The following is a 26,799-nucleotide window of genomic DNA, read 5'->3' on the forward strand; positions in this document are numbered from 1 at the left end:
GATAGGTCTGGAACCTCCCACCTATAAATATTCTATGGTGGTCTTGTCTCTCTTCACTTCACTTAATTGGGGGTGGGGGGAGGGAAGGTCACTCTTCAACATGTAGATATTGATGTGTTCGGGTCAATTGCCGACATACTAGTACTTCCATTTTCAAGGGGTTATAAAGGCGAGGGGGGGGGGCTTTTCATCATTTCAATTATGAATATTTGTAAGTGAAGAACCCAAGAGTCTTGGTCTGTTTTTTTACATCTTGGTACAACCAAGCGCTGCCCTACAGGGTATCTTCATTGTGGAGCTTGGCTTTACAAATGGTCATTACAGGGTCGTGATCAAGAAAGAAAACAAATTATTAGTATGATCTATCTCAAGTTTATTATTTGGTCCAATGCTCAAACAGTCTACACACAGGTCCATGACACAATGTCTTGTTCATATGATATGCCTAACAGCATCGACGTAACCCATGATGTCTCGTTGGCGGTTTTCAAGCTGCATTTTAAGCCTCTGGAGCCTCTGATCAAGACGGATATATGTCAGTCTCCTTGGATTAGGACGGCCACCAGCTTCTAGCCTGTGAAGTTCGGAGCGCTGATAAAGTTCCTCCTTCTTCAGAAATTGCAAAAGTTCAAAAAGATTTGGGTGGGCCTTGCCTACATATTGGTTCAGTTTGTGATGCCACCCCTCAACAGCGTTGTTTGTTCTCGCCTCGTCTAGGCGATCATATTGGTTCCAAATATTCCGGCTGTACCTTGCGTCAGCGTTCATCCAGTTCCTATTGACGTAATCGCGGAATTCGTTCGCTTGTGGAATGTTCGGGGCATTGTTCATTGTTTCATTCCATACATCATTGACTCGGTCAATTGGAACAAGTGGGAGGGTTGCAGTCCTTCGAATCCATTTTTTCAGTCTGTCGTCAGGCTGGGCATCACGGTATTCTGCTTGCAAACCGATCCGCTGAACGCATCTGTTGATTGCCTGTCCGTAATGAAATAGACAACCCTTTACTTGTGTGTTTGGAAGGACAGATTCAACTGCTCGAATAGCTCCCATCTCGTAATCAACCATGACTGTTTGCGGATCGAAGTCGAGATTGTTCTGAACTGCTGCATCACCGATTAAACGAAGAAATCGCTCATAAGTGCCTTGCCTCCTGTCTGGGAACAATCCATATGCGAGCGGGAACATTTGTCCATAAGATTTAGCGTGCACAGTGTACAATTGGGCAAACAAGTTTGGAGACAAGTAAAAGGTACCATCCATGTACAAAGTGCTGGCATGGGCGATTTTAGAAAGTCCTTCTATAGATCCAAAGATCAACAGTTTATCGGCTGCTCCGTCATTAGCAAGCACAAAGTCTCTGCCATCTGCAGTTTCAGCCCACTCCCCTTCGAGTACTATATCTTCTCGTGACTGTGGTAGCAAAGGCAGACGTTTCCTTCTGGAGCGGTATGCGGACGACTGGATCCCCTTCAAGTTCGGCAAATGGGCATACGTGGCATCATTGAGTTCCCCATCATTTGCAGCATTGAACACTACATCCTGGTATATGCGTGGGAATGGGTCGACGCCCTCTGCTGCCCTTCGTTTTATACCACGGCAAATTTTTTCAGCGGCTAGTTTTCCTGGTATTGGAGCATGATTGTGAGCAGTGACTTTGGTTAACCTGAAATTATAGAAATTGATGGTTGGGTGAGCAAAATTATTAACAAATTATTAATGTAAATGTGAAACATTTCTTTTAATTGTATTATTGATGTAAAAGTGAGAGACAGCAAATCAGATATTCAAATCCGAACACCTCTGAAATTGCCTTACCTATCATTTTCATCTGTAGCTGCTTTTGCTGGACAATTTTCCAATGTACATTTCCAATATCGCTTTCCTTCAGGTGAGCGTCTGTTCAATCGGAATTTGAAATTTTGGTGTACAAGATGTTGTCCACCCCTATTTGTTGGAACAAAAGTAATTTCCTGGTCTTCCATTGTCTCTATACCGTGTACACTGCAAAGGTTTTGCTGGAAATGAGCAGCCCTGGCCCTGAGCTAATTTATACACTCCATGAAGAAGCCATGAATACAGACAAATCCCATCTCAAAATGCTCAAATATTCTGCAAGAATCAGTTGCAAGAAGCCATCGAGTCCATTCAATGACAAGATTGTTCCTGAAGCCACGTTACTGTGTTCACCCACAACTGAGTTCACTTCAGGCTGAGACAATACATCAAACTTAATGAATTCCTTAAAAACACATGCAAGTGAATCCTATTATATGCAATGTTTAATACTTGAACTATTTATGAAAGCTGTGAGGAAGAGATACCTGTATATTCAGCTAAATCACTTTGTAATCACTTTGTAATTTAATAATTAACATTAAACCAATTAGTAGTAAACCAATTAATCTAACCAATAAACATGCATAATTGATTATTATACACTGAGTGTGTTTCTTTGTGATGTTTTGCTCAAACTAACACTTACCGTAACTCAATGCTGGCAAGTGTTCTTACAATACACAAAATGCATCCAGAATATGAAAGCCATTTTCATCGATGTCAGATTATCAAGCTCATGACCCTACTCATGGCCCTACTCAGTTCGTCTGATAGTATTTAGTTGGTATTTAGTTGGATAAACTGCATCTTTCTAAAAGCATTACAAAATTCTGGCACCAATAGACATTTCAAATTAGACTAGAAGGCTGAAACATCTTTTGAATTTGAAGTCACTATCATAAAACATTTGAAATGATGTAGGCGAAATGGGTAATAGGCGAAATGGTGAATAGCCGAAATGGGTGTTGGCGAAATGGTGAGTAGGCGAAATGGTGAGTAGGCGAAATGGGTAATATGCGAAATGGTGAATAGGCGAAATGGGTGTAGGCGAAATGGTGAGTAGGCGAAATGGTGAGTAGGCGAAATGGGTAAATTTTGTAGGCGAAATGGGTGTAGGCGAAACGGGTGTAGGCGAAATGGGGATGAACCGATCTTTTCTATCGCGCCCGCCATGTTTTCTTTCGGCGGCTTTTCAATTTCAGTGATTTGCCGTATTTCTTAGGCATTTTACTGGCCAATATGTCTATAAAACTTCTACCTTACTTGCCATAATCCTTATTCCTCGGCATCTTACTAATATACCCGTAATTAATCCCGTCCCTCTTCTCATTTAAATACACAATATGATCTTTTCTTAGCCATGTTTTCATGTCAAGTTTTCCACGTGCGTTCAATGCAATGGTGTATGACGTCACTAGCCGCATGGGCGGGGCTACGCCACACAGTCGTTGACGTTAGCCTATCATGACACACCTCCGTTTAGCCCGACCAATTGCGTCGCGGATCCGAATCTTACGTTGCGTCACGGAATGATACAATGTTGCGGCATGCGAGTATATATATCATGACACATCGAAAAATCAGGGGAGAGCCGAGAAAAACTGAGTGATTGCATAATACGATATATACATTTCTGACCTTTGAAGATATTGCGAAGATGAGCAGCACTTGGTAACTTTGACATTTTCGAATTCTGAATTTGACTCAGACTCTATCAATCATTATGTATGCCAACTTGTCATATCCTTGGTCCCGCCCTCGTTTGAATGTTCCTGTACGCCGCGCTGTTCAGCGCAAGGTTGACTCTGAATAATTTTGACGTCGTGCTTGGACTCTGATCAATTTTGACGCTGACGCTGGACTTTGATGAATTTCCATGTCGGGGCCGGACTTACACACCAATTTAGATGTTGCTACGGGACTCTGCCGTTTTGAGATGTGTTTTAACTAAGATGTCCGACTTTGATGAACATAGATGTTAACACGCTACCCTGACTATTTGAGATGTGTTTTAACTTAGATGTCCGACTTTGATAAACATAGATGTTAACACCCTACCCGACGTTTTGAGATGTGCTTTAACATAGATGTCCGACTTTGATGAACATAGATGTTAACACGCTACCCTGACGTTTGAGATGTGCTTTAACTTAGATGTCAGACTTTGATGAATATAGATGTTAACACGCTACCCTGACGTTTTGAGATGTGCTTTAACTTAGATGCCCGACTTTGATGAACATAGATGTTAACACGGTACCCTAAAAGACTGACAGATGTGCATTAATTTAGATGTCCGACTCTTACGAACATACAGATGTTAATGCGACTCTGACAAATTTGGAACAATAGACGTATATACATAGGCTCGATGTCGGACCCTGATGAGTGTATTACTAAATAATGTCTAACTTGGTTAATTTAAGACGTTCAAGTGTCTGAACTCCGCCCCCTTTCTCAGATGTTAGATGTGCCTCGACTCTCCAACCTTTCCAATTTAATATCGTAGATGCAATTCCGCTCACCGTTGGTTCATGCTTCCCCCCGTTGTTGTGCCGTATCTTTAGATGAGCACTGTATTTCCGAGCGTGACGGTATATGAAGAGTGTACATTGTGTAAATATAGCAGGAATCATGAGTGAAACAAAGTTGTGAAAGAAAACACTGTTGTTGTAATTATTTATTATTCAATTGGGTATCCGGACATTGTTCGACTCATTCTGTGGTATCTCCGTGTATCTCTGTTCCTCCTCATCTCCAAGTGTATAGCACTTGACTCTCCGGTATTATCATCACAAAGGAGGGAGGAAACCTGCCTAAGACGCGTGGCCACCACAATAACCTTGAGCTTAGATTAGTTCTTGTGACACTGCCCTATTCCCTCCCATAAGGCTACAATGTAGTCTCTAGATTGTGACATGAGGCATGATGCCTCTAACATCACCCTTTCTACTCTCATATCAATCAGGCTACAATGCAGTCTCTTACCTGATTGTGACATGAGGCATGATGCCGTCTCTAGCATCACCCGCTTCTCTTATATCAATCAGGCTACAACGAAGTCTTACTTGATTGTGACATCACCCTCTTGTCTCATATCATTCAGGTGACAATGCCGTCTCTTACTTCATTGTGACATGAGGCATGATGACGTCTCTTACATCACCATACCCCTTGCCTTACCTCTTCTGAAAAGGTGCTTGACTTTCAGTTGCAAGTTGCGGGAAATTTTCATGTAGAAACAATTTGGTATCCTGGTATCAAGTGATCAGACGCAGTGCTGCCTTTACACTGGCAGATAAACTAAACATAAAGTACTCCAATTGTGCCGTGGATAATTTATTTTCTGAGGCATTACACTCTCTCTCGACCCAGGGTCGAGCGCGACAGTCAAGGGGTAGGAATTTTAACTCGACCTAAGGTCGAGCATGACACTAGTATAAGGGTTACAGAATGAATGTTCAAGAGTTTAGGTTTATAGGCAAGCTTTATTTTTTAATATTATAATAAATAACAAGAGGCCCAAGGGCCTGGCGCTCAGCTGAACTGGTGAACAGGAGGGAGGGCTAGTCTGTTGATGCAGTCAAATGTTTGGGATGGTGTTAGTTGCACTGAAGAAAAGACAACAACAAAGAGTTGGTGAACAAAATAAACTTTATTGTTCAAGATTGACCTGCCAAGCAGGTGATTGGAATTTACTTAAAGAGGTTCATTGAAATTAAGAAAATCACATGGGAATCAGATATATTCATGATATTGTAAAAGTAAAAAAATTACACGGGAATCCCTGATCAAGATGGTGCTATGGAATAGAATAGATACAAGGCGAGTCAATAATGAAATGGCCAGGGCCATTGTGCTCACCTCATGTGGAGGAAAGATGGATAAAGAGCATGGTATTGTGTCATGTAGTGTTAGGTTTGATGTAGGTCCAAGCAATTACAATTTCCCCAAAATGGCCAATTTACATAACATTCGACCTCTGTGACCTTGAAAAGTAGGTCAAATCAAAGAAGACCCGGGTGACACATTGAATGGTTGTTAGAATTAGATGTACCTATGATATAAAATTGGTGCCAATCGGGCAAGTCATTACTAGGAATAATGGCATTTTGAAGAATTTAGGATTTGGCCCCCTCCCTGGAGGCCAAACGGCAAATCAGATCGCACCAAACTTCGGTACCTGAGATCACCTGACCAAGGGGTACATGTGTACTTAATTTTTGATCAAAAGTCATTGCAGTTAAGAAACGTGCCATAGTTACGGCCTGACGGCGAATTTACAACATTTGACCTTTGTGACCTTGACAAGAAGGTCAAATTAAAAACCTGTGTGACATATACTGTATGGTGGTTAGATGTACCCATGATATCAAATTAGTGGCAATCGGGCAAGAAGTTAAGGAATAATCACATTTTTACGGTTTTTGGATTTTGCCCCCTGGTGGTCAAGTGGTGAATCATATTGGACCAAACTTCGGTCCCTGAGATCACCTGACTAAGGGGTAAATGTGTACCAAATTTGGTATCAATAATCATTGCAGTTTAGAAACGTGCCATCGTTACATCCTAACGGCCAATTTACACCATTTGACCTCTGTGACCTTGAAAAGGAGGTCAAATCAAAAACCCGGAGAATATATGATGCACCTTTGCTAGAAGTACCTACCATATTTTTTTCAAAATTTCCCGACTACTATTAAGGGAGATATTGCATATTTTCACTTTTAACGTTTGGCCCCCTGGTGGCCAAACCATGAAACGAATCGGACCGAAACTTGGTCTCCAAGGTGTCATTACATAAGGGTACATGTGTACCAAGTTTCAACTCAATAGCTCTAACAGTTACGAAACGTGCCCTGCTAACGGACGACGGACGACGACGACGACGACGACGACGACGACGACGACGGACGACGGACGCCACGGTATGGGATAAGCTCACCTCTGCTAAGAGGTGAGCTAAAAAGGTAATCCGAGATTAAATTTGCCATGTTTAGGAAGAAGGTTTTGGTTTAAATTATGGTTGCTTGCGAAAGTAGTAGCTGGTTAGTTTTGGATAACCTTTTTATGAGTTGCCTTAAATAAAACAGACATGTAAAAAGCATGATATTTTGATACGTACAAATGAATGTTTACAATTACAGGCAATGTTAACATAAATAGACTTATTGGATTAGGCAATAGATTTTGAGAGGTTTATTGGATTGCACGGAGGCAATAGATCTTGGATTGCCTAGATGCAATCAACCTTTTTCCAAAAGGTGCGACCCAGATGGGGAGGCAAATTCAATACTACAACAGCCACCAAATTCAGCGAAGACAATGGGTATCAGCACCTAGTATCTAAAAATAGAAAAAAATAAAATAAATGATTCATCATTCATCAGTCACTACTTTATATCTTGATACAAACAGCTGTACAATCACTACGCCTACAGGTAGATAAATCTTTTTTTTTCAAAAAATTTTAAAATAGATAACAAAGTAGACAGCAGACACCACTCCCTAGTTTACATTCTTCGACTTGTCTCCAGAATCACAACCTTGCAAGTCACAACCTCGTCTCAACATGCACAACCTGTCTCAGAGTCACAACCTCATCTCTTTATGGACAACCCGTCTCTCCGAGTCACGAACTCGTCTCTACATGTCTTGGAGTCACAACCATCATGTCTATAAATGTCCAACACAGACCCACTGGATGGATTTATAGTGGATACACTCTGCGCTCATCCAATAAAATGCATACTATTAGGCCTATGTCATTTATGGTACGCATAGGTTGCTCGAAAGCGAAGACAAAATATAATAATTGAAATAAATCCAAGGGGAGACATACACTAGTAGGCCAAGCTCAAATTGTAGCACAGCATCAGAACAAATCAGATGTCTGTCAGTGAGTGTAGGCTACTGAATTCCTTACAAACTACCAATCATGCATCACACTGTGCATGATAATGAACCACTGGCTCTTGATTATTAAACGCATATTTGCATATTTAACGCAATCTAAACGTTTTTCGACCAGCATCACAGAAACATGACAGACTTACCTTGCACTTCAGAAGTGAAGATGGCGAAATACACCAGAACATAGTAATGCGACGAATCGATTTTAGAAATATAAATTATTTACGAAACTCTCAGACTAGGTTTAAAAATAATAAGCAGGAATGAAATGGCCAGGGCCATTATGCTCGCCTGTCGATATGAAAGGGAGAGTTTGAGGAAGAACTTGTCATTGTTAGGGATTAATCATGCAATAGTTGTGGGATGGTGTGGTTTGTCTTGAAAAAGTGGAGTTGGTCATAATGTTTTCCGCGTGCACATGTTACTGACGTTGGAATAAGTGAATCGTTATTTGTGGGAGAAGCTGCGAGATGTTTTCTGGCCAATTAAAACGGGTTTACATGTGTCTTAGCTATTCGGTGACTATTGAAAATGAACAGCGCATTTACATTTTGTAAAACCTGCTGTCATTGGCCGAAATTTCAAATGAATGGGATGTACCTGTGGAATTGCGTGTGATTACGCTATCTTGAAAGGAGTATTTATCCTCGTGCATGCGTCTCCCGCATGCATTTGCTGTATAATCCTGTTACTTTTATTTATACAGCGGTGAACGCAGAACGGAGCATGGAAAAACCATTACTCACAAAAATGGTTGTCTGAGCACTCGTGACACCTTTACAAAAGTTAAAGCAACTATTTTTAGTGGATGTTTGCCCAATGAGTAGCATCCACGTCATTATATTAAAAGCGCATAGTGTAACGAAGGGGTCCGGCTTGACGCTAATCTTCGATGACGGCATCCGCCATTTTGACGTATTCTCGAAACTTCGGGATCGTCAAATGGAATGGACATCACATAATTTCTGACACACACTGCTACAATTCATCATTTGATTGTTCTTTAGCAGTATTATTACGCCACCCGTATTGGCAGGGCAGCTTGAACACAACTGCGGTTTGCATTGACCAATATTCCCCATTCCAAACCGAAGGACAATCCGACAAGTTTGTCATTTTACCTTCCAATCCTGGTCAAAATTTTCTGAAACAATCGGCAATGAGAACGAACTAATAATTTTAAAACAATCACAAGAATGTAATCAACACAGAAGAGCAGATGATCGACTTATACCATTGATTGAAGGTGATTTAATTCCTTGTTCATCTCGCTTCAAACTTATAAAATGGCTGTCATCCATACTTCTAGTATGCCGCTCTAGCGGCGCAGAACAACACTGCGCATCTGGGATACCGACGGATTGCCTCGAACCGCGAAATTCAAAACTGCTGGCAATGTGCCAACTAACATTTTTGCCCAATACCGCCAACTAGTGATGTGAAACATAACTAATCTATTTGATATCGAAACCTCTATATCATGTAGACCTCTAAAACTTCATTTCAAACTTCAATCTGCTGGAATAAAGCAAATGGGCTTTTTTAACCTTGACCTACTTATAACTGAACTGTAGGTCACACTGACCTAAATCTGTGTCAGCATAAAGAGATGCATAATAGGTGTCTACATATTAAATTTAGAGAGTCTATGACCAATAGCAAAGAAACGTGCCACCAACAAAGAAATTTTAGAGTTCGACATCTGTGACCTTGAAATGAAGGTCAAGTCAAAAACCCGTGTGATATGTGATGTACCTTTATTAGATACACCCACCATAAAATTTTCATCGCTCTAGCTTTAACCATAAGCTTCAAAATGACAAAAATAGGTTTTCAAAGACTGCCCCCTATATGGCAGACCAGCAGTCAAATTGCGCTGATTTTCATTCTGAAGGAAGGTCTTGCCTAGGGGTACCCACACACCAAGTATGAACTTTCTGGGTCAAGCGGTTAAGAAACGTGCCACTATTTTGTCAAAAGTTAACGACGGACGACGACGACGACGCAGACGACGACGGACGACGCTTCGCAGAAAAGCCGATGTTTCTCAAGTCCATGGATTCGTTTCAAATGGCTTAAATTTGACTTAAAATGGCCGCCAGAAGAGATAAACGCGCGAATGAAGCAACTCGACTATTCTGAGCTCCGAGAGAGAACCACACGATTATTCTCACAGTTTTTTAATCAAACTTCAAATTTTGGGGGGTTCGGGGGGGTTGCCCCCCCCCGACTTACATTGTTTTGATTTTTGAGACTTAAGTAATAATATCCAAAAGACGCTTAAAATGGATATAATCCCGAATAATAAAGCAAAAACCGGGCAGGCGTTTCGAGTCAAGTGTCTTCCAGTCTCTTGGCCTGTAAAAACCCTTGCCAACCAATTTGTTATGCATAAACCATTCGGCAACATGTTGTTTGGGGAAAAACCTGATCCCTGACCCCTTGAATTGGTTGCTCAGGTACGACCACAAGCAATTGTCTCAAGGAAGCCACCAGTATGACCTCTTGGCAGTCTTGCCAATATCATGCCAGTGAAAAGGAAGGATAATGATGGTTGAGGGTAGGAGTTAGGGTACCATCAAAGGAGTACCTCTTCCTCGCTCTGGGTTAAAGGCGCTGCGCGCTTACTAGGGCACTGCACTGATAATATTAGTTACTTCGCCGGATGTACTAGGCCTATGCTTTAGAAATGCACTAATGTTAGAAACCCAAAAACACTACTCGTTACAAGCGTCAGGCGACCAAACACATTGATATGAGGACTACTAGGACTATAGGGAGTCTCATACGCCCTAGTGAGTCGATCGGGTACCAATCTATCAATGGTCTGCCCGTGGCTTCAAATGCGCATGCGTAAACCGAGTAAGCCGAGTTATAAGCCGAGTTAACTGTTTTATATGAGAATGCCAACACTTGGATTGAACTCGTGTTACATGACGTCACCAGAATCGCTTAGGAGATTTTCAAACAAATCTGAAAATCGGAGCATAAAAACGCTTCAAAGTCATCGAAATGATCCGAATTTTGAAAAGTCTTTTGCGACGTACACTAGCTCCTCACGGTTTTCCGTATCAGCATAGACTGAGAATGGCAGTTTTATTGTTCGTTGAAAATACCTCACAATTCCAGCAGACTACTTCGTCGCTATTATTTGTGTGCTCTGACCAGTGTCACTATCAAAGGTGTACGATATCATTGTTATTTTGACAAGAAACATGAGAAAACGTTAACTTCTTTTGAAACGGTCCGCCATGTTTGTTCATCTAGCGTTCGGGTTTGTTTTGATTACATCAATGATGCTTATAGATACAAAGAGGCTATTCTTATAACAAAGTTTTGTCTGGAATTCAAAGTCATTCTCCTCTAGTTGTTATATTTATGTGTAATATATAATTGTGAAGTATTACGATTATTTCATTCTGATGATTGGGAAGAGTTTTTTTGCAACACCGTTTTGTGTATAAAATGTACTATGGCGTTCATGTGTGTTTTGGTCTTCGACTTTGACTCAATGACTGAGCAAATTTAACGAGACAGAAAGCCAAAAACGGCAACACTTCCTATTTAAACAGGCTAGGGGAGTCATTCTATACTATGACTTTTCAAATATCAGTTGTCATGGCCAATTGTACCTAGTAAATCAAGAGAAAATACAGAGAAAACTCACCCTGGTTTAGATAACTGAGCGCTTGAATCTGGGTTTCTCTACGCGTCTTTTATCGACAATATCAATAAGAATTAGACAAAATAACCCCACAAAATGACATGTTGACATTGAGAATCAAAATATAGGGAAATACCACTTTCCAACTGCTCGTTATGAAATGATTGGAATTATGTTTTGAAGTAAACGTGCACACTCTATATACATTCGCAAAATGGCCATCACTTTATCAGCCTCAGCTGCAATGCCTTAGGGCAATGCCTTATGCCTTAGCGCATTCAGTACATTACAGAGACAGGTAGGATCGAGGCCGTTTTGTGACTTTTGACTAGACCACAATTTCCAGCTTAAAATCTGCCAATTACTGCCAATTACGGGGCGTTTAGTCTTTCTGCTGTGAATAGCTATAATCCTATCGAAACAAGAGTTCAAAATATTGGTATCCCGACACATTTTCTGGCCCAGTTACAGCAAATTCATATAAAAAATGCAACTATTTTGCTGGAACTACTTTCGGCGAGCTCCAGTACAAACCATAAGCTCCGCTGGAAGCCAGCGTAGCTAACAAGATGGCGGCCTGGGGGCCATATTTCATATCAGGTGCGGCCAGAAAATTATACAGCACCTCCCTTACCCTAGGCGATCATACCACAGAAATATCAGCTCCCTCACACAAGTGCTTCTGGAGTTTTAGGTCGGAATGCTATACATCCAAGATGCCAACTGACGGCCATCTTGGATTTCGGATTGCGCCCTACCACAGGCCATTACACCACAAAAGCTTGAAGTCTGTCGGACATATTGTTCTTCAAAAAACGAGCGGAATGCAAAAATCTAAGATGCCGGCTGGTGGTCATTTTGGATTTTGGAACGCGCCCAAAATCGATAGCGAACCTCCCCCACCAAACACCATTACACCAAAAAAGTTTGAAGTCTGTCGGACTTCTAGTTCTGCAGCTTACGATCAGAATACAAAAATCTAAGCTAGCGGCTGGTGGCCATATTGGATTTTGTATTGCGACCAAAATCAGTAGGGAACCTCCCCTACCACAGGCCATTACACCACAAAAGTTTGAAGTCTGTCGGACATCTGGTTCTTCGATTAACGAGCGGAATGCAAAAACCAAGGATGGCGGCTGGTGGCCATCTTGGATTTGGACGCGCCCAAAATCAATAGTGAACCTCCCCTACCAAAGACAATAACACCACAAAAGTCTGTCAGACTTCTAGTTCTTCAGCTAACGATCAAAAATCTATGCTAGCGGCTGGCGGCCATATTGGATATTTGAACGCGCACAAAATCGATAGGGAACCTCCCCACTGAAGACCATTACACCACAAAAGTTTAAGTCAGCCGAACAAGGGGTTCTTGAGTTATAGTCCGGAATTCAGTGCGGAGGCCCCAACTATGGCGGGGGCATAATTACACTCAAATGGCCATTTTACGCCATTTTACCTCCGTGACTTTGAAAATTAGGTCAAATCAAAAACCCGTATAATATGTGATGTATCCTTGCTAGAAGAACCTATCATAAAAATCTTATCGAAAACGAGTGACTCAGAGAGATATCACACTTTTTAGGTTTCCACTGGCCAAGTAAAGAATCAGATCGGACCAAAATTCGGTGTCAGAGGTAACATGACAAGGGGAGTCATGTGTACCGCATCTCCAGCTCATGGCTTCAGCGGTTAAGAAACGTTCCATAGTTACACTAAAACGGCCGATTTATGCCATTTGACCACTGTGACCTAGAAAATTAGGTCAAATCAAAAACCCGTAGGATATGTGATGTATCTTTGCTTTTGTATGCATAGCATAAAAACTTCACCGAAAACAAGTCACATATAAATGAGACATTGCCTTTTTAACTTTTTTTAGTTTAGGTCCCCTTGTGGCCAAGTCGAGAATCAAATCACAGCGAAATTCGGTGTCAGAGGTTATATGACGTAGGGAGTCATGCATACCAAATTTCAAGTTCATAGCTGAGGTGGTTAAGAAACGTGCCATAGTTACACCCAAATGGCCAATCTACGCCATTTCACATCTCTGACCTTGAAAATTAGGTCAATCAAAAACCCGTAGGATATGTGATGTACCCTTCCTAGGAGAACCTACCATCAAAAAATTTCATTGAAAAAACGAGTCACTCATAAGAAAGATATCACACTTTTTAGGTTTCCACTTCTGCCCCCTGGTGGCCAAGTCAAGAATCAGATCAAACCGAAATTTATTGTCAGTGGTCACCTGACCTGAGGGGTCCTGTGTACAAAGTTTCAAGTTAATAGCTCTAGCGGTGAAGAAACGTGCCTGGCCTTAGCCTTTTGGTCATGTGGGGGGGGTAAAAGTTTATGTGAAAAACATTTTTTTGTGCCCCTGCCACCCCTGCCCCTGCCACCTCAAGCTTAGTCAAGTTCCCTTAGAGCATATTAGTATAGTTCCTTCACGACAGACATCTTCTTCGTTCAGACATTACGTAACCTTTGCATCATATCTTCAGGTAAAGACAGACAATTTGTTTGGAGGGTTGAGAGTAAATAAGAAATCTAACATTTAGATAGGCTTCGCGTGACACTTACAGGCAGGTCTATAATTGATTCTTGTTTGCTGAACTTGAATACGAGCACATGGGTCAGACCGGCTATCGTCAATACTCGACTTTCCGCATCTAAAAAGATGTTCTGAATTGCAAACGGGTCTTCATCTGGTTCTTGGCCTTTTTCTGGTTTACTTCGCGGCCTCTCAAACACTTTGGCAGTTTTTAATTTATACAACACTTGCAATGTCACTGGAAGAGAATTGGGAAAAGTAAAGCATACATCGTTTCTCAGACTCAAAATTCATGAACTGATCAGTTGATCACCAAAAAAGTAAGGCTTAATGTCAACCCATTCATAGTGGTTTGTAGAACAAGATTTTTAAGAGGAGAAACTATATTCTGATATCGAATAAACTCGACCAAAACTTCGTGATTAACTTACACAGAAAATGCACCATCAAATCGAACGAATTAAATATTCATTAAATGAAGGCATATCTACTTCTGTACCTCTCCATATAATGCAAACCCACAATCTCTTGCCTGTTTAGTTGTGATAAGTCAATCAACATGTTGCAGTGCCATTTGGTTTTGCAACATTAACTGGTAGGGTGGCAATAACTTAAAGATGCCGACAACCTCCACCCCCCAGTCAATTCTTGCAAAAAAGCCCAACTGATTAACACATATCTGTATTATCACCACAGTATAACACATTCAACTTTCAATGAAAAACGACTCATTTACCAAGAAGCTGTGGCCAAGTAATGAGGTACCAGGCTTACCTGGACAAACCCTGGGATAAATAAAGCTACTTAGGTGGAACTGATCACTTACTACATCCTGTTGTTGCAAATGGACAAAGCGGGACCTGGCGATGTACCAACCGCACAAACCGCACAAACCAACCACTTGGCTCCCTTGTTGTGGCCTTCTCAGAATATATCAGGTGGACATTTTAACTAGGTCATCAGGTCAGTCATGCATACACACAAAAACTGCATAAATACCACAAAGGGCAGCCAAGCTGTGAGCAGGTTGCACACCATTATGACTCAAAGTCGGGCTTCAACTCTTGAGGCTATATTACTGTGGTCCAGTTATCTTTCTCTCAATTTAACTGAACTGTTGAACTCATTCATCGAAATTGGCGGCAACACCCTTAACATCATGGTAGAAATTTACTTATAGGTTGTAATATTGGCTTGGAGAGTGAACTTGAAAGATATATTTCATAATACACATGACAAATATTGATTTTGGGAATTCTCAAAAAGGACCTTCAATCACTGAGTAACTGAGCAATTGCCATGGTAACCATACCTGAGGTAGCATCCCATATCTTCACAGATCCATCAGCATGTCTGCAACAGAGCAATATCAAGAGACGTCAATTCTCACTATCCTGGCTTCGTAATAAAAGCAATGCCTTCCTTTAACTTAAACCCAGACAATACTTAACTAGCATGCTGTACCTTTTATAAAATCATTCACTCTTTATCCATGAAGCAGTAGTTGGCTGAAGATGTATGAATCAAGCCCTTTACATCTCCAGGAATTGAACTCTCCTTGTAACTCTGCCATACATGCTGCCTCTCTTCATTGCATCTTTTGCATCAACCACTATTCATTATTTGGATTTAACCAATGCCACTAATCGTGAATTGCACTCATGTGCCATGAGTATATCTCCTTGGACTGGTTACTTGGCCATTGGTCAGATGTATCATGAGTAGGATACAGCTCACCAACCCTTGATAGAATGTCTTGTTGCACACAGCTCTTGTAACACCAATTGTCTAAGTAGCAGTTCTGCTTACCCAGTTATCATTATTTCAGGATAGCTACACGTGCTTGTTCCCCATTCTCCTCCTCTTATTGGCCAGTCTTTTTCACTGAAGCCTGACTTCTTCTGTTTAGATCCAACTGAGTAGAACGCTGGTATTAAATCGGTGGGACAGTCAGCGAAATAGTAACAAGCCGTCACTGGTGATTCGTGAATGTCCATCGGGTATGGGTTTTCAAAACAAGGGTATCTGGAAAAAGAAGCAAGGAAAAAACTTTTTTGAAGCAAACATGAAATAGATAAAACTGTTTTATTCTGTTGGTCATGTTAGTAACAATGGATCATTGATTGGCTTCTATATCAGTAATAGTTTTGTTTCTGAGTGTTGAACTCTGTAGTATTCTCGATTTTACAGCGGTATTCTGCACTTTAGCCAAAAGTGGCCGAAACTGATTTAAATTAAACTACACCCCTGATCACCTAAATACATATTCTGAACACTTATAATGTCAATGAATTAACAGTCAAGCCACATTGTTTCAATTCAGTTGATCATGGAACAAAGTATCTCCGTGTTATCTGTCATTTTTATGAAGAACTGACAACACTATTCTAGAATGTATGTGCCTATGCAGGCAAAGATGGAAGAAAATAACTTTCTCTACGTCTTTGGGAGTCAAAAATTAAGAAATACTTAAGTTAAGAATGGCAGAAAACTGGTACAACACGATGTTCTCACAATCTGATTGGAAGGTATAAAGTGTATTGACTCACCCTTCCGTGGTCAAGTCAACCACGACCAGATCATTATCAAGCAAGACAACTATTCCATATGGTTCTTGGAAGTCTGAAACAAAACGAGGTGAAAAAGATTAATAACAAAACACACTTGAGAAGGTTCTCATCGTGACCCAACTAAACATAGAACTAGAGACCCAAGGACCTGGCGCTCAGCTGAAATACACCGGTACAATGTAAGTCTCTTTCAACCCCAATTTTGTAAACACATTGATACAGTATGCCTATATCACGCATATTATACCAAAGTAAGAAGTCTCTTGGACTAATAACGGGCCACTCATTAGTGAAATTTAAGAGCTTGAGCCGTAGGACCTTGAAGAGAAGGTCAAATCGAAAACCTGGGTGATATCTAATGGAGGCGTATTAGATACACGAACCATTAAGACACTCTAGCTACAGCCAAAGGATTTAAAAAGGCAAAATATAATTTCCAAGATTGCTACCTGCCATATTAAAAAAAATAACAATGAAAATGTAATATACAAGTGAACAAGCGTTTCGCCCAGGTCCCGGATCGATAAAATGTATTTGTGCTGACAAGTGCACTCAGGAGATTACATCACCTAAGGTGGCAGCCATCTTGAATTTTGATGCGGTGATCTACTTTTCAATAGGGTTCTTACGTATGCCTATATGTACCTATATGTATTTTTTACGTCGCCGACTTCTCCATAAATCGCGCGATAGGGTTCTTATTTATGCCTGTACGTACCCACACACCAAATTAGTTTTTTTTTATACATCGCCGACTTCTCCAGATATCGCGCCCACATGTGCACTCGTAAGATTTCAACATGCAAGGTGGAAGCCATCTTGGATTTTGACGCAGTGACCTAATTTTCGATAGAATTCTTACTGATGCCTATAAATACCCACTCACCAAGTTTGACTTTGATACATCACTGGCTTCTCTTGGAGTAGAAGAGGGGGAAGTTCAATTCAAGTTAAAAGTAGGTCAACGGCTCAGTTACATTATGGCAACTGGTTCTATCAATCAAAACTATACATTTAATATCAAGCCGACTTGCATGCAGACTTCCTCAACTTTATTTCAAGCCTCTATCAACTGGAATTAAGCGACAACAAATTTCTGTAATGTACGCCTTTAGCCTCCTGGTGAGAAGAATTTAAGTCGAACCGTGCTAAATATTCTGTCAGTTGTTGAAGTGCCAAGGTCTTACAGTTACAAAACGTGCACCACGTTGACAGATGGAAGGACAGACGCCATTCTGAAGAGTTATTTTACAGCTCTGCTGACTTTCGTCAGCTAATATTAAAACAAGTTCAATGCATGGCCCAAGCCCCCGTACACACAGGTATGTGTATTGACCGCAACAGAGGACTTATATGTTTAAAAGTAACATTCGAGGGAGTTGCTGAGTGGTCACGCTCAAATGTCAATAGTGCAGATCTGATTGACTCCAAATGCGCCACCCAAATAACGAAAAAATATCTACTTTTGTCCAATAGTACCATTTTGGTTGGGTTTTTCTACTGATGGTGGAAAAATCACATATAGGCAGAGGGCTTCCAATATTCCTACCAAAGCTAGCCATCAGAAACCTGGCAATACAATCTTGATTACATGTAGGTAAGGGGGCTTAGGAATAGTTGTGCTTTACGTACCATTTGACCATGGCGTTTCCGCTAATGTGACGAAATCCGTCACACTGTGTTCCATTTCTAGCACTGTTGTGTTCTTGCCATGCATGACTGTAATACTAGGTGTTCGGCCTGCCTTGTCATAAGACATGCCACCAGAAAATATCACAAAAGGTTCCCTGAAATATAGACAAATCAAAAATCAATTCTTAACATGATGCCAACAGAAATCTGAACCCGGTAACCATCACTCTTAAGGAGCAAGAGAAATCCACAGGTCAAAGGTCAATGGATCAGTTGCTACTACTTCCAACAGGTGAACATTTCCAAGACACGAAAGGATCTGACAGGTCACAGTGACCTACATTGCTTTCTCACCAAATTTCACAAGGGCAGAGGACTGTATTTCAAAGGGCAGAGGACTGTATTTCAAATGAAATGGTCCAGGGACCATGTGCTCAACTCGGGTAATGTAATGCATGTCATTTGCAGTGGATATGGGGAGAACAGTTTCTGGCTAGTTTCACCAGTTTTGATTCCATTGAATAATATTATTCTTCTCGGCTCAACGGCACAAAAGAAAATTACCAGTACCATCTAAGTATAGCATTTTGGTTATAAAGTTGACTGAATTTCAGGGTTATTGAAGAGTGTACATGTCACATGGAAATCGGTTGACATCTGTTCGTCAGTTTAGGAGTAATAGGACTTCGTTTCATTTTCAAGATGGCGGCCTGGCAGCCATATTTGTCATGGGATTTGACTGAAAACTACGAATATTGATAAGGGTACATAGACACATAAAAACATGAAGTTTGGTTGCAATCCGATCATTAGTTTCGGAGTAATAGGACTTTGTTCAATTTTCAAGATGGCCGCCTGGCGGCCATTTTGGAATATGGATTTCACTGAAAATCAAGGATGTTGTAGAGAGTACATAGATATACAATCACATGAAATTTGGTTGGAATCAAGACTATTTTTAAGATGGCCACCTGGCAGCCATATTTGAAGTCCGACCGGGACACATTTTTTCGGGTAGGATAGAGGGTCACTAGATATATGTCGTCACAGGTCTAAACTTTCAAATAGAAATGAATCTTGCACCTATCCGTGATTTAGTGAACTTGAATAGTAGGTCAAATCAAAAACCAGGGGGCGGGGTGAGATGTCGTTTAACCTTATTAGATAATTTCGTCACTCTACGAACAACCATGAATTTGATCAGAAAAATGGTTCTCCTCGCAATTGACAGTAACCGATTTCAAGCACGCCGCCCTGGTGGCCATATTGACAATCGCAACAAGCCAGTTTTCGAAAGGAACCTTCTTCTAGTCACCCCCAACGCAAATACCAACAAGAGGCCCAAGGGCCTGGCGCTCAGCTGAGTTAATATCATTAATATCTTCCTGGTGTTTAGTTCATTATGCATGAAAATGGCATGCTCCATGGTATTTGATATCATTTTGCGTTCACTACGGTACCAATGTTTTTGGTTGACATAATTATGCCACTGTTCATTCCTCAATCCTGACCATAATTCGGGTGAAATCATCGTATGAAAATATTTACCGAAACATGAAGTTTATGCCATGAATGAGCATACTCATTGTCATAGCCTCGTTTAGTACGAAGTATTTTCCCGCGAATATTCAAAACTGCTTGGCTCCTTGCCAGTTAAATAACATGTGACTATACACAAAATAGAAAACTTTGATGGAAATTGTAAATCATTTTTTATCTATCAGGGGAAACAAGCTGATGATGATCAAATAAATCATTCATGAGAAATCGTTTTGTTGCTGAAGCTTGCTTGACGAAGTTAATGCTAAACCTTTTCTTGTGCTCTACTGCGCCACCGTAGTTTTCTATTTAGACCAGCGATGACGTCATTTCTGGTGATTCCCTACGTTGTCCAATGAGCGCTTTTTAAAATGTGCCATTTGGTATTGTACAGTATGCAATGTAGTTTTTCAGCGCTGCCAGTTGCCGAACAGAATGCTGTAGCTCCCTCAATTTCCAATCAATTTTTATGGGAGTGACATTATTGTATTGCTTAGAATGTCTACTTTTTACTCATGAAAGAATCGTGGAACTAAAACTTAATAGGCGAACAGAATCATGCCGATTCACTGCACATACTGTGGGAATTCTCCACTTCAAAATACATCGGCGATGTCATCGCGAACAGAGCATGCACTTCCGATATCGTTTTCACAGAAATGTGACCAAATTTTCAAGAACTAATTTCTGAAAGTAGTCCCTAAAGACCTTATGACTACCACTGAAACGAACTGGTGATAATATCACCTACCAGACTACTTTTTAAGCAGAAAATTGGGTACTTGAGTGTCATTGAGCTCCAAGATTATTGCATATGGCGTAAACAACATGCCACCATTTTGTCTCCGCTTCGGTATTTCGTACGCCGCTTATAATGCACCTTCTCAATTAAAACCAACATAATAAGGCCTTACATCGTTGATTGAATAGGAACACCACACAAAACACAATAAAGTGGGGGTACAATCGATTACGAAGCTGAAGTGAACAGTGATTTTTCCTGGAGCTACTGCTTTTGTTGTGTAGCTGCCATGTTTTGAGAACTGGCAAATAGGAGACTTCATTGATGGCTGACGTCATCGGTCGGGAATTGGAATCGGCAGAAATAATAAAAAGGCAGGTAGCGCCCTATCCTGTTAAAATTTTGAACTTTTTCTCAATAAAATAGATTTTCAAGAATTTTATCTTAATATTAGAGCATATTTCGACTAATTCTGCTGCTCCTAGGCCGATATAGGCCAGTTTCCTTCATGCACTCTCGCTCGCAGGAAGTAGGTCGAATGGCGACAAATTTTGTTTTGAAAGTAGCGTTTGACCAGAAGTATCCAGAAATGCAAAATTGAAGTCTCTAGGTCTTACGGTTACAAAATGTGCACCATGGGTTTAACGGATGGACGGATGGATGGATGGATGGATGGATGGATGAATGGACAGACGGACGCCACTGAACAACTTATTTGACAAGCTCGGCTGACTTAGTCAGCTGAGCTAAAAATGAATTTGATCGGACTAACAGTTCTCCTCGAAATTGACGGAAACTGATTTCAAGCACACCACCCTGGTGGCCATATTGACAATCGGAACGAGCCTGTTTTCGAAAGGAACCTTCCTTTAGTCACCCCCAACGTACATACCAAAAATGAATTTGATCGGACGAACGGTTCTCCTTGAAATTGATGGAAACTGATTTCAAGCACGCTGCCCTGGTGGCCATATTGACAATCAGAACGAGCCTGTTTTCAAAAGGAACTTTCCTCTAGTCACCCCCAATGTACATACCAAAAATGAATTTGATCAGACAAACGGTTCTCCTCGAAATTGACGGAAACCGATTTCAAGCACGCTGCCCTGGTGGCCATATTGACAATCGGGACAAGCTGTTTTCGAAAGGAACCTTCCTCTAGTCACCCTCAACGTACATACCAAAAATGAATTTGATCGGACCAACAGTTCTCCTCGAAATTGACGGAAACCAATTTCAAGCACGACGCCCTGGAGGCCATAATGAGAATCGGAACGAGCCCGTTTTCGAAACGAACTTTCCTTTAGTAAAGGTCAACATACAAAAAAAGTTTGGTGGTTATCACTAAAGGTGTTCTCCTTAAAATGAGCGGAAACGAAAAGTTTACAGCCGCCTGAAGCCTAACGGCTGACTGACATCGGTAAAACATAATGCCTCCCCAATGCTTAACGCATTGGCAGGGGCATAGATACCCAAAAGTCTGGGCATATTTCCCAAAGCTACCATCACACCAAGTTATCGCCATCTAGCCCTAGCGGTAACGAAACATGCTCCGCTAATGGATGACGACGACGGACGCCATGGTATCATATAAGCTCCCAAGAGGTGAGCTAAAAACATAATCATTTAAACAGAGCAGAGACGAACCAAACTGCATCTCTTACAGGAATCATCAAGGAACAATCAAATAAGAAAACTGAGTTAGTGACCGGTCTGAGTGGCCGGATCACGACAAGATATTTTTCTAAGGCATCTGCTAGACAACGCAGGAGACAAGGACCAGACACGAAGTCAGTTTATTTATCATATACCACACATCCACATAGCTATTTAAGAAGAGAAATGACAATTGAAAGGCGATTTTTGTATTTTTTACCGAAAACTCTCATGTACCTTGTTATCTTATAAAAATTAGCCTTTGGTGCACTGTCCTTGATTTTAGTAAAGTTTAAATTAATTTTTTGTTTTTCCGATGTCTTGTCTGCCTGATCACTGCATATAGGGAATGATGATAAAAGCGAGAGACATGGTGTAAACAGCTGCTCAATGCTGACGTATTTCTGGCTGTTCACAGATTCACATATTAATAGAAAAGCAGCATAATATAGCAAATGAAGCTAGATTACCCTGAGGGGTTTAGTCTAGGCCAGTATTGGAAGACAACCATTCAGGTATTGAGCAGAACACTCCAATTATCGATATCTTCACCATCACAATCAATAAACAATCAATGAACATTATCACCCAATGGCTCATCTGTTCAGCATTTTAAATTCAATTCCGGTGAACATCAACACACATATATCGCACAAAAATGTTACTAGTTTATTCTACAGCTTGAAATTTTCACAGATAAATGAAAAGGTCAGGGGCCATTGTGCTCACCGTATAGACATTTAGTGGTTAGGGATTCATCCTGATTAAGAAACATGCTTCATGTCTAGTATATAGGTCAAATTAAAATCAGTATGAGATGTGATTTATCCTTGCTTGGAGTACCTACCATAAAGATATCATCAAAAAATGAAACGGCCAGGGCCATTGTGCTAACCTGTTGACATGGAAGGGAGAACCTGAAGAAGAACTTGTAATAAATGAAATGGTCCAGGGACCATGTGCTCAACTCGGGTAATGTAATGCATGTCATTTGCAGTGGATATGGGGAGAACAGTTTCTGGCTAGTTTCACCAGTTTTGATTCCATTGAATAATATTATTCTTCTCGGCTCAATGGCACAAAAGAAAATTACCAGTACCATCTAAATATAACATTTTGGTTATAAAGTTGACTGAATTTCAGGGTTATTGAAGAGTGTACATATCACATGGAAATTGGTTGACATATTTTCAACAGTTTAGGAGTACTAGGTCTTTGTTAGAATTTCAAGATGGCAGCCTGGTGGTCATATATGTCATGGGATTGGACTGAAAATTATGGATATTGATAAGATTACATAGATACATAATCACATGAAGTTTGGTTGCAATCTGATCATTAGTTTCAGGGGAAAAGGACTGTTTAATTTCCAATATTACCATATTGGCAGATGGACTGAATATGAGGGATATTGTAGAGAGTACATAGATACACGATCACATGAAATTTATAAATTAAACGACACTTATCTAAGTGGAAGTTTGATTGTAATTTCACTGGACTTATAATAATATGGAGGGATTACATGAGAGGGCACCACCTGTTCCCGCTAATCAGACTTCTGAGTATAATTTGTTGTCATGAAAGAAGTGAGATTTAATTCATCTCGTGAGACTTATCTTCACATTCTTGTTGTGTATTTTCACTTGGGAAGGGTAGGGAGGGTATGTAATCCCTCCGTATTATTATAAGTTCAGTGAAATTACAACCAAACTTCCACTTAGGTAAGTGTCGTTTAATTTATAAATTTCACTTCACTTATTAGTACTCCGGTATTCCATGAGATGTTCAGAGAAGTGACAACAAATTATGTCATATAAAACAACCAATTTTTTCCCAACAATAAAAGAACATATATACATCGTTTTTGATTTTAAAACCTAACACATAATGGGAAAATTTTCCCGTAAAGGTAGGGCTGTTCTTCAGCTTACCATCAGAAACCTGAGAAACAAAATTAACTTTTTGTCTTTACTATAGTCATCACAACTGTGTATGACTGTAACATTAACACAGTATCTGTAACTAGTAAAACAAACTTATTTCTTCAGTCCACAATTATAACATGTGTACATGTATAAGTACACTAATTTCTCCTATTCATTCTTCTCTGCCCGTTTGGCTATTACACTGTCCAGAATAGACCGGGAGACTGCAGTTTGGTCTGCGACAGGTTTCAAATAGTACTTCCTAAATGTGGAATCTTTACTCCACCCGCAGTTTTTAGAATAGTAGCCAAGGGAAATTTTTCCCCATGAGCTTTAGACATGGAAGCCGATCTTGTCAAGTGTGGGGTGAATGAATATGTCCATATTAATACCAGCCATGCGTAAAGCGTTTTTGATCCAACGTCCAATTGTATCACTTGATACTGCCGCGTGAGGGGCCACAGTGGCCAACAACTATTTTTTCTCTTTCCCTCGAAAATCCAATGTGCGTTCTATATATATACCTTCAAAACAGTAACAACGCATAGCCGCCTATCGGGTGCGTAGGCAGTAATAGAAATGGGTTCAATGTGTGTCCCAGGTCTCGATTGTTTGATGGGATCCCCAATGGTAAATACCACCTTGGAATATGATATCTGCATGTTTCTTATGTCAAGTAATTTCAGGGTTTGGCATCTTTGTCCAGACAATAATGCGAAGAGGGTAGTGAGCTTGTAAGTCAGCAGTTTTATGCTGAGCTTACGAGATGGGCCTAGATTTTTTAGGTATGTCAGAACCTGTTCCACATCCCAAGTAACATTACTTCTTGGCAATGATGGCTTCAAATTAAAAATTCCTTTCAGGAACCTAACAACAAGGTGGTGTTTTCCCACTGGGACGCCATCCACAGTTACAAGGGTGGACAAAGCTGATCTGGCAGTATTCATTGCACTATAGCTTAAATCCTTTGCTTCGAACAATTCACAGAGAAATTCTAAGACACTGTTCGCAGACGGGCGAATTGAATTGACTTTCCGTTGCATACAAAAGTGCAGCCATCTTTGGATACATGGCCGATATTGTTTATCTGTTGACTGTCTCCACGAATGCTCCAAAACTCTGGTAACCTGTTGTGAAAGTCCTTGATTTTGAAAGATTGTCCCGATAGCTTCATGGCAGCCAGTGTCATTCGAAGGGGATGTAGTTTTTCGGGACTTTGTGGTAGGTATAGGGAAGCCTTCGGCAGTAGAAGTGGTAGGGCCACCAACATTTCCAAGGCTCTGGAAAACCACGGCCGCATTGGCCAAAGAGGAATAATCACAATTGCAGTGGCCTGTTCCAACTGTAGTTTTAGCAGGACTGATCCTAGGAGGCTGAAAAGAGGAAAGATATATGAGAACCATGATTGCCAGTGTAGTGAATAGGCATCAACTGCCATAGCGGCTGGGTCTGGCCTCCAGGCGACATAATGTGGCAGCTTGTGGTTTATGCGACTGGCAAAAAGATCAATGTTAGGTTTGCCTAGCCGCTGAATTATTTTTCTGGAAAATCTTATCTTTTACTGCCCACTCTATATCATCGTTGTGGTGCCTGGACTCCTGATCTGCAATAACATTCTGCTTCCCCGGTAAATGAACTGCAGATAGCCAAATATTCCTGGCTGAACACCAGTGCCAAATATCTCTTGTTATTTAGCAGAGTTTTGGCCTAATACTTCCCTGGCGATTAATACAAGCAGCAGCAGTGGTGTAATCCACGAATAGCCAAACAGGTGCATCAGTGACATTGATACAGAATGATTTTAGTGTCAGGAATCCTCCGATCAATTCTAATTCATTGATATGAAAGTCGGATTCCTGCCTAGACCATCGCCCCCAGTGGAGCTCCTCACAACCCCAAACGTGCCTGTTTTGTTTCCTGGTAGGAGGGAGCCCCCCCCCCCACCATCCCAAGTTACTGGCATCAGAAGTGAGTAGCACTGAAGGAGGCTTTCCAATGTCAATATGATCAATCCACCACTGGATTTCTACTCTAGCAGTATGTGACAAGAGTAATTCTGGCTTCATAATCCCCTCTTTCCCTTACCAACGCCTTGTTACGCTCTATTTCAAGGCTCTGGTAATGCAAGTATGGGCGGTTATTTCCGCATAAATAGAGGTTGTCTCAAATAGACATTTTATGTCGTGTTATGACTCGAATAGACGTTTGGTGGCGCTTTTAAAATAGACATACACTCAAATAAACGTTTGGTGGAGCTCATATCTCAAATAAACATATATTGTCGTGTTTTCAGCTTTTTGTAAATAACTCAAATAGACGTTTGGTGTCGCTTTTCAAATAGACATACACTCAAATAGACGTTTAGTGGCGCTCGTATCTCAAATAAACATATATTGCCGTGTTTTCAGATTTTTGTGTATAACTCAAATATACGTTTGGTGTCGCTTTTCAAATAGACATACACTGAAATAGACGTTTGGTGGCGCTCGTATCTCAAACTAGAAATATATAACGCAATTGGGGCAAATTGCGAATGTATGCCCCCGCTCTGGTGTGTTCGGTGTGTTAATATGTTCATTGCGCGCGTTATTTAGCCTATAAATATGAAATTGTGGCTATAAGCGCACCTCGAATATAAGCGCAGTGCGCTTTTTAGCGCATAAATACGATAATATCTTCTCTGTGGCTGTTTATGAAATTTTGTGGAGGCTCTCAAATAACATCCACAATAATATGGCTGTTGACTGGGCTAGTTGGTCTGACAATAG

General features: G+C 40.7%; 1 protein-coding gene across 8 annotated transcripts in view; it reads right to left on the reverse strand.

Moving 5' to 3' along the window:
- The window catches only part of LOC135487457 (syntaxin-binding protein 5-like), a 368,020-nt gene that overhangs the window by 116,468 nt on the left and 224,753 nt on the right, over positions 1 to 26,799 (reverse strand). For all 8 annotated transcript variants that reach the window (XM_064771115.1, XM_064771121.1, XM_064771120.1 and 5 more), the window contains exons 10-14: positions 18,167 to 18,321; positions 16,514 to 16,586; positions 15,774 to 15,989; positions 15,277 to 15,317; positions 13,994 to 14,202 (exon numbers count right to left, since the gene is read on the reverse strand). In XM_064771115.1, the coding sequence (XP_064627185.1) occupies positions 13,994 to 14,202; positions 15,277 to 15,317; positions 15,774 to 15,989; positions 16,514 to 16,586; positions 18,167 to 18,321 (694 nt within the window). The remainder of the gene's footprint in view (positions 1 to 13,993; positions 14,203 to 15,276; positions 15,318 to 15,773; positions 15,990 to 16,513; positions 16,587 to 18,166; positions 18,322 to 26,799) is intronic.

The sequence above is a fragment of the Lineus longissimus genome, chromosome 5 (genome assembly GCF_910592395.1).
Source record: "Lineus longissimus chromosome 5, tnLinLong1.2, whole genome shotgun sequence".
NCBI classification, from domain to species: domain Eukaryota; kingdom Metazoa; phylum Nemertea; class Pilidiophora; order Heteronemertea; family Lineidae; genus Lineus; species Lineus longissimus.